A 13,658-nucleotide genomic window follows, 5' to 3' on the forward strand; every position below is an offset into this window, starting at 1 on the left:
GCTCAGTCGAGTGTGTGTCTGTGTGTGTGTGTGTGTGTGAGGGAGTGAGAGTGTTTGTGTGTAAAGGAAATGGCGGCACGCACACACCAAAAGTGCATGCACGCAAATGCTGTCCTCAGGGTGTCAGAAATGGATTTATGGCTTACAATGGCTATAGTTTCCCACACCAATCATTAAAATGCAGCGCCACATCTTTTTGGAGAAGCACATGCACTCTTTCACAACTGTGTGTGTGTGTGTGTGTGTGTGTGTGTGTTTGTGCATGCAAATTGTGTGGTTAGGGTGGTGATGGGGTCATTCGGTCTCATAATAGGCGCATTGCTTACAGATTCCCACACACTGACAGCTCAGGGCAAGTGCAGGTGGATGATAACAACTTTATCTTTAAGCTGACACATATATGTGTGTGTGTGTGTGTGTGTTCGTACCTGTGCACGGTAGGTAATGTCCTCAGCCTGCTCATCGGTCATGTTGTCTAGTGTGTTTGTTGACTCTTTCTCACATGGGTCGTGTAAACCTGGACCACCTTGGGGAAGACACAGAAGAGGACACAGACCGAAAATAATGTACAAAAATAATAATAATGCGCAAAAACTAATTTAATCAGAAAACAAACAATTCAATAATATCATGAATGAGAGGTTTCATCACAGTGGACATTTCTCCTCCACGTTGGGTGGCTCACGCGCTTCTTTTAGCACAAAGACGGAAATTAACAGTTAACTTGATCCAGACGTCCCACACAAAGAGGACCGGCCACAACTCTGTAGGCCCAGGGGAAGAAAAAAAAGGGAGTTTGTTCTGCAGTACTGTTTTTGTGTATTTGTTTGTAGGATTAATTGGATCAATCTGCTTTTTATTTGATCAATTTTCTATTTTGTTGCTAATCTGTGTTATTTTATTTTTTATTATTTGTATGTGTGGTCTACAAGGCAGTCTACTCCATCCCTGTCCTGCACATTGGCTCTCAGAATAACAGTGTTAGGTTTGCAGACAGTCATTTGTTATTCCTTTATTTACTGACACTGCAGCTCTGCAACATTGAATTAGACATTATTGTTATGAAGCAAGGGTATCTTGTCATTGGACAATAGCGTCTATCAAATGTAACTGTTCAGACTGCCACTGAGGTATTTAAACCAGTCACTTAATTCAAAAAGTTCTCCTCCTCAAAATGCTCTAGACTATAGGTTAATCTTCTCCCGCATGGTTTCCCTGTCAATTAAATTGAGATTTGTATACACCGTTCTATCCTCTTTTAAAATACATTCATATCATAGCATGGACATTTCTAAAATCAAGTCAAATGACACTTCTTTTGAATGTTGTTTGCTGTGAGTGCACAATATTCTGAAACCATGCAGCTACTCCTAATGAAGATGCTCCCATAATAATGAATTTCCTCAGACAGCTGCGCTCTGCTGGGTCGCTGATAATGCATCGACCTCTCAGAGAGTAGCCGCTCAGTAATGCTCCAAGCAGGGCTCATCTAACCAAACCTAGCATCCGCCCTCGCTACGCTCACCTGCGCTGCCAATTTCCATAGAATCACACGTGCTACTGTGGTGATTTCCTTCATATGGATCCGTACCTGGTAGCAGTATTCCTGAGGCCAGGCACTCCATGACCCGACGCAGGGCTTCTCCGGCCCCGAGGGGTCTGTTGCAGGTGGCTATTGCCTTCTCGCAGATGAGCTCTAAGGGCTGGAAGAATTTAAAGATATACCGTTCTACAGTATTTCAAGAACCACATATACATTCTGTCTGTTGCTTGAATCCTACGTGCGCATACTATATATAGCGGTTTTCATCCCCGACATAATTTAGCTTCTTCGCTAACAAAAGGAAAAGCACTTCTGTAAATAGTGCACGCTGGAGTTCTTCAGCCTTGTATTGCACACGCGTTTCAGTAATGGATGAGGTTTGAGCACAACTCTTTAGATTTCAATACAATTTACGAACCTTCCATAACCACTGGGCAATTAAGGGGATTCAGAATGCAAACATCATAAAAATGAAAGGAAGTTCAAGGGGGCTGATAAACATATTTTTATTTAATAGGACTGACACTCAAACAGATGTAGCTGGAGCAAAAGACTCACCCATCCCTTGAGAGGTTCCCAGACAGGGTGTCTATTGCACATGTCTCTAAGTATCCTGAGAACGATAACGCAGGACTTGAGCCCGTTCACTCGAGCCTGAGAGAGATCGAGCGATCGAGGGAAGGGGTAGGAGAGGTGGAGGGATGCAAGAAGGAAAATTAAACAGGAAGAGGGGGGAAGGTAACACATTGAGAGCAGGAGGAGTAGTATTTGTGCAAACACATACAGACAAACAGCCTGCTTCACACGACAAAGCCACGTACTGAAGTGATCAAAATCCCCGCAGAGAATGAATATCCTCAGTGCTGAAGACACTGAACATTTAGATTTGGTTCAGTAATCATGTTTTACTAAAGATATTCCTCCAAATAATAAAAAATAAATGTTGTGAGATAGGTAAGTGAGTTGGGAGATGGGGGTGGGGATCAAAGGGAAGCACTGACATACTGTACAGAGCAGGCAGGTTCACATGATAGACGAAAAGAAAAACAAGTATTAATCATTGCTTTTGTAGCCTTACGATTCTTCCTACGTTCATCTTTTAGCCCGTTACTATACTTGGTGCAGTGCACAAAAAAAACTAATCTTTTTGGAATACTTCTATAGTCTAGCATAAAAGGTATTTATGTAACTTGTAATATTTGTTCACGATGGTGAACAACAACCTCGCCAACTAAACTGGATGAGCTTGCATTGAAAAACATGTGTGTCCGTTTAATCTCTTCTCGAGGCGACTGATTTGATAATTGGCTACACGGCACTTTTTGACAGTAAGCGTTTGACCTGCGGGTGAATCGTCAGGCTACAATAAGCATCGGGCAGGAAGACGGGAAGTGAGTGGGTGCCGACCTGGAACCACTTGGCGTGTCGCAGCGCTGCCAGGGCCAACAGACATCTGTGTCTATCCAGCACCTCCCCCTCCTCCTCCTCCTCCTCCTCCTCAGCCTCCACTCTCTGCGCAGCAGCACCCAACACTGCCACAAAACAATAACAACCCAATGTAGAGAATGTAAAACACACACACGTCATGTCTGAGTGTGTGTGTTTCAACTGTGCATGCGCGAATGTGTGCAGACACACTTGATATCGAGTGTGAAGGCACACATACACGCACACATGCATGGATATTTTGCTACATACAAGGTGCATTTCATGCCATAAAGTCGCCCCCCCCCCCACCTCCTTGTAGGAAGCGCTGACTCTCTACAGGTCACAGATCTGTGATGAATGAACAGAAAAAAAACGCCTCACTCGATAAAACGGTTTCATTTTCAACACTGTGATAGGTCCAACATGCGTTAACTGCATCACATGTCGACACCTTCAACACACAGCAGCGCAGGGCGCACCGTCCCCCGTATGCATGTGTTGAAAATGAAACACTGTTCAACAGCGATTAAGTCGTTTTCATCAATCCGGCCAACGGCAAATCAGTGAAAGTGAGAGCAACCGGGATCACGAGGGAGGAGACAACATTATGGGATGGAGAGCCCCCTCAAAGACATACACCAGACAAATACCTAAGGAGTGTTTGATTTAATGTGTGGGCATTGTTGAGACACATCCATTCGCTTCGCTGTGCCCAGCAGGGTAAATCAAGCTCCCCTTTATGTATTTGAGAAGGATTTCATTCATTTTGATCCAATCCGCGCCAAGCAGGAGTCAAAATAGAAGTTTATTTTTCATCTGGATTACTTAGGGTGCACTTGATTTCACAGGCCAAAAGAAATATTTTGCAGAGAAAACAAATCAATCCCCTGCCTAGGACAACAAAAAATCAAGCGCTCCTAAAGTAGAACTGAAAAGGAAAAAAAAAAAAGAAACACCTAAAATAGTTTGACCCAATCTCAGACAAACAACACAGGAGGGATCCAGGCAGGGTTCAGTTTGGAAAATCGGGTCGTTAAAAAGAAGAGCATTCTTGCGCTTGAATATGTAAGCGTTTGATTCATGCCGCGGAGCACACCACGATGGCTGATTTCACCAATCCTCCTACTTTATCATTCGGGATATCTGATGTGCAAGGCAAGCTAAATCAAATGCAGCTGTGTATGAATGAGTGCGGTTACATGGGTTTCTGAAGAGGCTTCACTGTGGGCGGGACCTAGTGGAAGTGACATAAAACACCCCAAAGAGCCCTTTGGGTCTCTATGAAATCCTATGGCTAGGTAAATACTCTCTGAATCACTCTCCCGTGAAAAGATAATCCTTCCCTGAAGAAATATTAAGTTGAAATGTCAAATGTGTGCAGCGTGCAGAAGCTCAGATCCATCCCACATTGTCCCTGAACTCAGCCGTTTAGTATTGCAGCGCAGCTCTCCCTCTGTCTATTGCGTGTGCGTCTTGTTTGTTGTGATTTGTAACGGTGTATCTAAAGGTTGGTCAGCATGAACCGGCGGCATGTGCAACCTCCCAGTCGCTAGAGGATCATTATGGTGTTTCTCCTCTTGCTTGCTCGCCCTCCCACTGCTCTCTTAAACGCTCTGCTGGCTGAACCCTCGCTAAGCGCTCTCATTTTAGCATTACCTCCTTCTGTGGCCCCCCCTCTTTTGGTCTAATTAAAACAATTGTCTCCACACAGCACCCTCCCTTCCTCTGTGACTCCATAAAGCAGGCACCTAACCTAAATTCCATTAATTCAATCCAATATTAAACTAGTGTTGTTTTAAATGTATGCAATAAAAAAAAGTGATCACAATTTATTGAGTAACAAAAAAGTGGAAGATAAATTTAACACACACTAAATTAAATCAATGTATTGACCATCTGACATGAAGTCAGAAAGCATTATTGATCAAAGCATTTAAATAGCACAGACATAGTGCTTGTAATCCTATTGACTGTGTCCACCATGCCGTTGCGCAGGAGCCTGAGTGTCTTTCACAAATAGATAAAACACTCTGGAAATACATTGCTAATGAAGTTCTGAGCAGACCCGAGCGGCCGTGGCTGTAAGAGAGCCTGAGGAGGCGCTAACGTTGGCAAGCACCTCTGGTATCTGTGCCTGTCAATGCACGCGTTAATGTGCAAGTATTATACACCGCCTTTTTTAAGATGTGATTATGCAGACTGGCCCACATCCCTTAAATGTCACGGACGCCCAGTGACATCTGAGCAACTAGACAGGTATCTCTGTCCGTCGGGTGCAAAGTGGGGCCGTGTGTGCTCTCGTTGAGAGAAAAATACAAGCGAGCCTCTCCGTCTTGCCGGGGCCCGTGGCGTGATGTACGGCCAACCTTCGTGCTTATCCCTCATCTCTCTCTCTGAGACCGGCTCAATGGATGGGAGCCACAGGATGGATGAGCAGCTCGCTACTGCTGCCTTATTGATTTTGCCGGCCTGCTGGCCTTGCCGTCCCACAACCACTTATAATCAGATCCATGCTACGGGGGGACGGGATTTCACCTCTCGTATGCACCCTGAAGCCGTCTTGTCACGTGTCATAAGGTTGTGAGGTCATACTTCTTGTTAGAGGGAAATACAACTGTACTATAATACATACAAATATATTCTAAAAGGAAATTAAGGGATGTTTTACAAGAAATGGGGAAAAACTGCAACATGAGAATTCCTACCTCGCACATTCTGCTTCTCCTTTTCATTCTCCACTTCCTCCTCCTTCTCCTGTTCCTCCTCCTCCTGTCTTTCCTCCCCATTCTCCAACTCCTCTTCTTCTTCTTCTTCTTCCTCATCCCCCTCCTCTTCTTCCGCCTCCTCCTCCTCCTCCTCCTCTTCCCTCATAGTTGGCGAGGTGAGGGTAACAGTCAGGGTGAGTTTGGGCTCTGTCGTGGTTCGTACCAAGATGGCGGCCTCGGGCAAGGAGCTTGTGACCTCATATTTCTCTTCTGTCAGCTTCTGTCATGTGTCAAACAAACATAACGAGACGGTCAGAGCGGCCAAGGACACAACAGGACTACAAGCAGATACAAATGAAAAAGGCTGCTTCACGATGCTGCCACACCATGACCAGGTATGACAGGAGCGATATCAAACGAGTCATTGCAGACACTCCAAGAGGTGACCTGATTTTAAAGCAGGATTCTGAAATGTGAGAAGCTTCAAATTTGATTGTCCACACATAACACTTGGCACAGACTTGTTTTGAAAGTCACATCCGTCTTGATTTCCCTCGTGACAGCATGCAAATGAATAACTAAATCACAACAAAACCCCCCCATTGACGTGTTGTGTGAAAAGCTACAAGCTCTTGTCATTTTTATATTTCACATTGTGACAATCTTGAGCGTTTGTGTGTGTCTCTACCTATTTCATTTTCCAGTGTCACACCTCCATTTGATGAATTTACCCACACGCCACGCTTCAGTCCGCTCCCGTTCAGGAGGAATTAATGACTGCTGACCTGTGGTCACGACTGTGCCGGTGATAATGAAGTCATGTCCTACTGCCACACACGTTACTCAATGCAGTCATGCCTTTAAGCACACATGTGACTTCATACAAGAAGGAAGGGGATAACGACAAAACAACCTGCAGTCTCACTCACTAAGACAAATGATCACACAATGACCCACACGTAAAAACAGGAAGAAAATGACTTCCATAAATTGCCCTGAGAGACTATAAATATTCCATAAACAGAAGATGTGAACTAAATGGCAGCGTAAGTGAAGGAGCATGTGTGAATATTAGTTTGAAAAGCCCTGTACAAGTACAATATAATTTAATTAAAAGATCAATTATTATCACATGTAAACGAGTCCAAGAGTAAAAGCACAGCAGGTAAGAATTATGAAAATATGTCATGCCTATTTTAGCCCGCTTTTTCTGTGCACTTCTTGTGTCTTGTAGGGGTCAGTGTCTTTAGTATTTGTTTATTATGACTTGTTAATGAGCAAACCCAACACTGCGGTACTGACGAGAGCATTAATCACACATACGTACTAAAACCCCTCTCAGCTTCACATTTAAAGACACTTATGCCAACAAGCTTCTCTCTGCACTTACACGTGAACTGTTTTGAATGCACACACACACACACACACACACACACACACACACACACACACACACACACACACACACACGTAGCAGTGAGAGTCGCCAAATCCAAGCAGAAGCAGATCAATAAATTGTGGAAGCTTATCCTAAAAGCAGAATTTCTGACATTAGAGAGGACTGTGCAATACAAATGCAGCTTTTCGGAATATATTTTGAAGACAAAAATTGAACGTTTGATGCCAGGCTGAGATGCCTTCTGCGTGTCAGCAGTATGTCAGCGAGTGTGTGTTAGAAAAGACTTAACAGCAGCAGGATGTGCCCCTACGCGTGCGCTCGTGTGTGTGTGTGTGTGCGTTTCTAACCTCTATATGTGTGGGCAAATTGTGGCAGACAGTGTCCAGCAGTGTCTGTGTGGGTTTGTCTTTGCACATCAGCACCAGCTCCAGGTCCATGTCGCCTTTGATCAAGAGGCCTTTGGCCACGAGGCCGATCCTCATCACTCCGCACAGCACGGCACCACTGCTGGGCTCTCTGTTGTTGAACAAAAGCAGACAACAGATTCATTTCTCTTGTGGTTTTTAACAAGGAGGACACACGTGTATCTAGCTTGCACAGGGAATAAAATAATCAAAGAAAAATCCGAACGAAAAATGATACGACGGTTTATACATTTATAACAAACCTCTTGAATTTTTATAAACAATTCAGACACCTTTAATCAAAAATGATATCACTATCTTGATAAACAGATTACAATACACGGCTCCTGTTGAGATTGCAAAATAAGATCCGACGAGGCAATTGAACACATGAAAGAGAACTTGCAGACCCTCAATAAAACTAATGTGTCCAAAGTTAATGAAGCGGTTTTAAGCTCCTCCTACATCATGGAGCCGCAGGTCCCTGTGCTGTTCATCTTAGATTTTGATAAGCATATTTCTTAAGAGGAATAAGCATTAATCATAAAATACAGCTTTGCACTGCCTCACCTGTAGCTGTCAGTGGAATCCTCAGTTTCCTTGCTGGACTCATTGCCCACTTCGTGCCCCTCCTTGCTGTCTGCTGGTTGGCCGTCGGCCTGGCTGCTGCTCTGATCCAGCCAATCAGAGACGTGTTTGAGGGCACACTCGACGGTGGACACCAGCGTCTGAACGGCCTCCAGCTCGTGAGAGGAGGGGTAGATGGTGGAGTGTTTTGCCATGACGTGGCGGTCATCGTTACCAAAGGAACGGAAGGACCTCTGAAAAGAAGCCATGGATGAGGTGTTGTTATCAATTCTAGTACATTATGACAGGAAAAACTCAGAGATGCACACGTGCACAGAGCAGCCCCCACTGTGGAAATGTTCTCAACAACGGATTGAGCTTTAATCAATCAAGCTTTGGATTCCACTCTGACCTGAATTTGCACGCGCACACGCACACACACACGAATAAAAATAGATTTTGTGGGTGTTGTGTTGCTTCCAAGCAGACTGGAGATCTTTTTTTTTATATCAATTTCAACTCTGACAGCTCTCGTTTGGGGCGTGACCCTGACAAACGTGCCCGTGGTGACGCAGCTATCAGAAACTCATCTAACCGCCACCCTCATGTCCTCTCCACAAAGTCCATCAGACATTCTGGCCCTGGGAATTTATGTCAGGCCCCTTTGGTCTTTCTAATTTTCTCCTTCCTACTGTCTGGGAGTTACATGGAGGGAACCACTGGAAGGAGATCATGTGGGAGGCGTCAGATAGGGGGTGACACAAAAGAGAGAAAAGACAGGACCTTCCACGTGAACCAAGAGGGAAGAGAAAGGACGGCGGCTGAGGAGGGATGTGGGAAATGATCGAATGGTTGATGAGGGGGAGGCCGAGTTCAAAGATGAATGAAAAAGTAAAGAGAGTGGCAGGTGCAGCTCTGGCTTTTGGGATTTGCACTCTGCAATTATTACCACCCAGATGGGTCCTTGTGTAAATATATTAACACGTGTAAATGATATCTCAGCTGTATACATCTTTCCATGTGTCACATGATTTCAGGTCTTGGCTTTGCTATGTGAGAGATTATTTAATGATATGAACATTAACTATGAACTAATAATTAAAGTAAAACTGATACAACGTGGAACTTAAGAGGCCATTTAGAGAAATGTTAATGAATAACCCTTTGCGAGCATAATTACATTGAGAGAGATTGCATTTTAAACAGTTGTTAAAGCACAATATTTGCAGCAATAGAGGTAACGCAAGTAATCTGGGGAAACTGCATAATTATCACACAAAAACAATACAACTGATAAGGAATACACAATATATACGTATGTTGTTACGACAGATTAAATTCTCCGTTCTCAATTTTTCTCTTGTCATATTTAAAGGAAACAATTAAGATTGCAAGTGATTTAGTTTTCTTTCGTTATTTACATCTGAAGTATGAGGTTCATTGTGAATCATTAGAGGTTGCTGCACTGTTCTGAGGTGCGTAACCCAATTTAACACAAGTAGGCTGCTCAACAAGCTGCTTATCTGCAAGAGCCACATTTCCCTTTATTCACTACTCACATCTACTCAAAGAGAACCGCACGCCAGGCATGCTAATTGACTCACACACACACACACACACACACACAAAAGAGGAGGGCTTTTTTGTTGTAGTATGATAGCGTACCTTGAGCGCTACTATCCCTCTGATTGTACTCCAAGGACCAACTGTGCACACCCACACACACGCACACTTTTCATCCGATTCCTAATTGAACGGGTGACATTCACATTCTCTTTCTCTAGATTGAGATAAAGCTATCAACAGAATGGAGGACAAGCACTGCACAATAACCGCGGCCTGGCGGCTCGTGTAGCTCAGTATTGCATGTTACACGACGCACAAAAACTCGACAGGTTTGGACTCTACGTCAATGCTGCTCCAACACTCTTTGCACAGCGACAGAGGACATGTTATCCATGTTGAATTGAGCGACATGCTCGTCTTCATTTGACATTTGGCTACAATCAATACTTTCAAAAATGTTCCGTCGTCAACAGATCTTCACGAGTGCAATGAGGCAGGTGTCCTCCTTCATAGGGATGCAACCGGCAGCAGGATGGAAGAAGCGTGCCTCAATGTGTATCTCTACACTTGTGTGCGTATTAGAGCAGTGTTTAACACGCCAGCAGTCGCAGGGCTTTATGAGCCGTTGCTAATGGGAGCATCTGCAGCCATAAACCACATTAGGAACAGGGCGTCGATCCATCCGTGTGTGTGCTTGTGCGTGTCTCGGTATTACTCTACCGTGGGGGAGTTCTCGCCAAGGCGCTCTGATCACCACGTAAATCACAGCAGTAAAGGAGGACTCGCTGACAGGAATCGACCCCCTAGGCCAGCGTGTGTCCAGATAATGTTGCAGACGTTTAGACAAGTGACACGATAACTGCGGTGTTACTGGATGCAGGGTTTCAAGGTTTTCTCGCTGGTTTTAGAGGGAAGGGTGAGTGAAAATGTCATGGTGACCGCCGGTGCCTGTCAAAACGTTCATTAAACCAAACCGAAAACACAACACAACTGAAACGGTCCCTAGTGCTCAGTGCCACTCCCTCCATGCCCTCTCCACAACCCGATTAAAAGACAGACTAAAGGCAACACCGGGGTTGTCCTTGAATCCATCTCGACCGCCACCTGACCCAGAGGTCAATCACACAACACGTTCCCCTGTCCAAGTGAGCGATGTGTGAGCGTGTGATTGCGGTAGAAATATTTCCTCTTTAGATCATGCTAAGGCATGTACAGGCCTGCTATGTATTTTTTTAGCAGAAACTTTATATCCAGCTTCAGAGCAAATTTTTTCGCTAAATCTCATATCTGAAGAAAACGACCACTTTGTAAAATGCCAAATATGAATAATATAGAATCTAAATGAATGAATGAATAATACAGAATCTAATCTAGGATTGTCAAGGGAATCCGTTGCCTACGATTCTTTCCCTCTAGGAACCAGAAATTTAGACATATGTTAAATCCCATATGTCTGTACACCTCATGCACTCTAATGCCGTTGTTGCATAGTGCTCGCAGACCACACACACTCACCAATTACACTCCATTTCATGCTTCAGCGGGGCCGACACTGGCAGGCCCAGGTTGCATAACCACGTCACACAGCGTTTACAAGCCGCTGCGCACTAAACACCAGCCCTGAACATATGTTGGCAAAAAAGAAATGAAGAAATCTAATGTTTTTCACTTAAAAAGGAAAATGATGAATGACACATTACTTCCATCGCTTTCATCCACCGACCCTCGCGAGGTGCTATGTGGCCGAAAATAAAAGCATTTCAGTTGGAGGTGTTGCGGTCAGACAAGCAAACGACCAGCAGTGAGGACGTCATTTAGAAGCAGCCAAATCCCGTGATCCTCCTCGACATCGCTGCAGGTGGATCCTGTGTCATTCTCCCTCTCTCTCGCTCGCTCTCTGTCACCATCTGCTCAAATTGACCTGACCCAATGCCAAAGACTTACTCTCTGGAACAAAAGCACCTGTGATTGGATTTTGTACCTTTTTTTCTGTTTTGTTTTTTTCAGTCTAGAAAAATCCTTTTTTAGGTCACCATATTAAACATTGGGCTGTATGAACTGCACTAACCGGCAGTGCACCTGCGATGTTAGTGTGCTTCTATTTTTAAAAAGTGATGTGCTTAAAGTTCCTGCCGAATGCTTGAGAGACAACACACACCACCTTGTGAAGACTGAGAGACAAGGATGGCAGAGAAAGCTTCAGAAAGTAGAGTTTGACAGAAAGAGATTCCGACCACTGGATTTGTATATTTTTAGTCGGTTGCACTAAAGCTGACGCATCCTCATTGTTAAAATACCCCGATCCCCACTCATAAATACCACGCAAAAGTTTTCCTGGCAAAATATCACACAAAAACATGAAAGCAAGTAAAGTTGAAGATTAAAAAAAATAAAAAAAGCAAAGTAAAAAAATCTCCCCCCAAAAAAACTCACAAAACAGGCAGAGTGACGGAATAAGCACAAATAAAACTGCAACATCCAGCAGGGAGATTACATTAAAAATTCATCCTGTGATTAATCTGCACTTTGCCGGCGCCGACAGACTCCGCGATCCCGTTTTATTGGGGCTCTGTCTCTCGCTCTGTCATCCAAATTACCACGTGTGTTTGGCTGCTTAAGAAAGCAGGGTAAGCATACATCAAAATATATGTGACAACTCCTCCAGCAGATAAACAACAAAATAAACCGTTGGTGGAAATGCGCCGCCATCGATCACGCTTATTAAGCAGGCAGCTCAAACTACAGGACGCCGCCTACCAGGAACCAAAGGAGAGAGTTTCTGTTCATCGCCCCTCTGCCCCCCTTCAATGTGTCGGCACAATTTTTAAGGTTTATGGTCTGCGTATAAAATATAATGACCGGCGCCCTAAAAGCAAATGAGCTGACCGTACTTGGTTCTAGGCATAAAAAAAACAAACTGTATTGTGTATGGCCACGTCTACGAAACATTTCATTAAATAGGTTTCCCTGTTTTGCCAAAAGCTCTCGAAACCCTTTTCAATGGTTAAGTCTAATACTAATTGTGCATAAAAGACAAGAAAAGGGGAGTATTTTACATTCAACGTGATACGAGAAGCAAAAACCAATCCACAAAATTGGTAAAACTTTCCGCTTGGCAACATCCCCCCCCCCCTCCAGAAGCTGAGCGGTGAACTAACGATGGTATGTTGAAGTCCGGAGCTATACAGCACGCCAGACAGTTACCAAATAAGGAAGCCAGAATGTGTGTGTGTGTGTGTGTGAGAGAATGAAGACGCAGCGAAGCACTGGCATGTAAATTCATTAAATGCAGAAGAGGAGGAGGAGGAAAGTCAATAAAGAATTTGTTTGGTGTATCGTTCAGTGTGCGCGGTGACACCCTCTCCAAGGTCACCCGCAGTATTTGCTGCATCACCGTAACTCAAGACTAAATCACACTACCGTGTTTGCAAGCTGCCAACACACGCACACACACACACACACACACACACACACGCACGCACTAATCTCATTACCCTTGGTTATTTATGAGTTCCACCATGTGCCCTCTTCTGCAGTGTCCAACCTCAACACCATCAGCAACATCTTGTTTCTTCTCAATCATTCACTTTGTCCCCTTTTCCTCCCCCTCTATTCTTCCCCTGCCAACCACCATTTTACACTCTCTCCCTTTTCTCAATTTTTTCCTCCTTCCACCTCTTGTTCTGGTTTTTTAATAATTCATCTTTTGCTCTGTTCGCAACCCCCCCCCCCAAACCCCCTATGGGAAAAGCTCCTGGCGTCACAGGCCGAGGGCATTAATCAATCCCTCGTCTTTCTCCCGCTCTCCCTTTCCTCACCTCTCTCCCCCATTCTTTCACTCCACACTTCTCTTTATGCTTCTCAAATCCTGGGCGCTTTTCAACTATCATGCTCCTGTCCATTATTTACGTTTTTTCGTCTTATCTACCCCTACCTTGTTGTATCCTCTGCTGCTCTCTTTGATCTTTTCCCCTCCTCAACAACACGCTGGCTCTTTTTCTGCATCTTCTTCCTCCAGTAACACGTCTGTGGTGCTAAGGAACATG

General features: G+C 44.4%; 1 protein-coding gene across 7 annotated transcripts in view; it reads right to left on the reverse strand.

The window, feature by feature from the left end:
• strbp (spermatid perinuclear RNA binding protein) overlaps positions 1-13,658 on the reverse strand; it is a 61,348-nt gene that overhangs the window by 14,457 nt on the left and 33,233 nt on the right. For all 7 annotated transcript variants that reach the window (XM_062558713.1, XM_037484571.2, XM_062558714.1 and 4 more), the window contains 7 exons: positions 8,050-8,300; positions 7,423-7,591; positions 5,677-5,956; positions 2,951-3,075; positions 2,102-2,197; positions 1,592-1,703; positions 429-526 (listed from right to left, as the gene is read on the reverse strand). In XM_062558713.1, coding sequence (XP_062414697.1) covers positions 429-526; positions 1,592-1,703; positions 2,102-2,197; positions 2,951-3,075; positions 5,677-5,956; positions 7,423-7,591; positions 8,050-8,300 — 1,131 coding nt within the window. The remainder of the gene's footprint in view (positions 1-428; positions 527-1,591; positions 1,704-2,101; positions 2,198-2,950; positions 3,076-5,676; positions 5,957-7,422; positions 7,592-8,049; positions 8,301-13,658) is intronic.

The sequence above is a fragment of the Pungitius pungitius genome, chromosome 18, assembly GCF_949316345.1.
Source record: "Pungitius pungitius chromosome 18, fPunPun2.1, whole genome shotgun sequence".
In the NCBI taxonomy this organism is placed as follows: domain Eukaryota; kingdom Metazoa; phylum Chordata; class Actinopteri; order Perciformes; family Gasterosteidae; genus Pungitius; species Pungitius pungitius.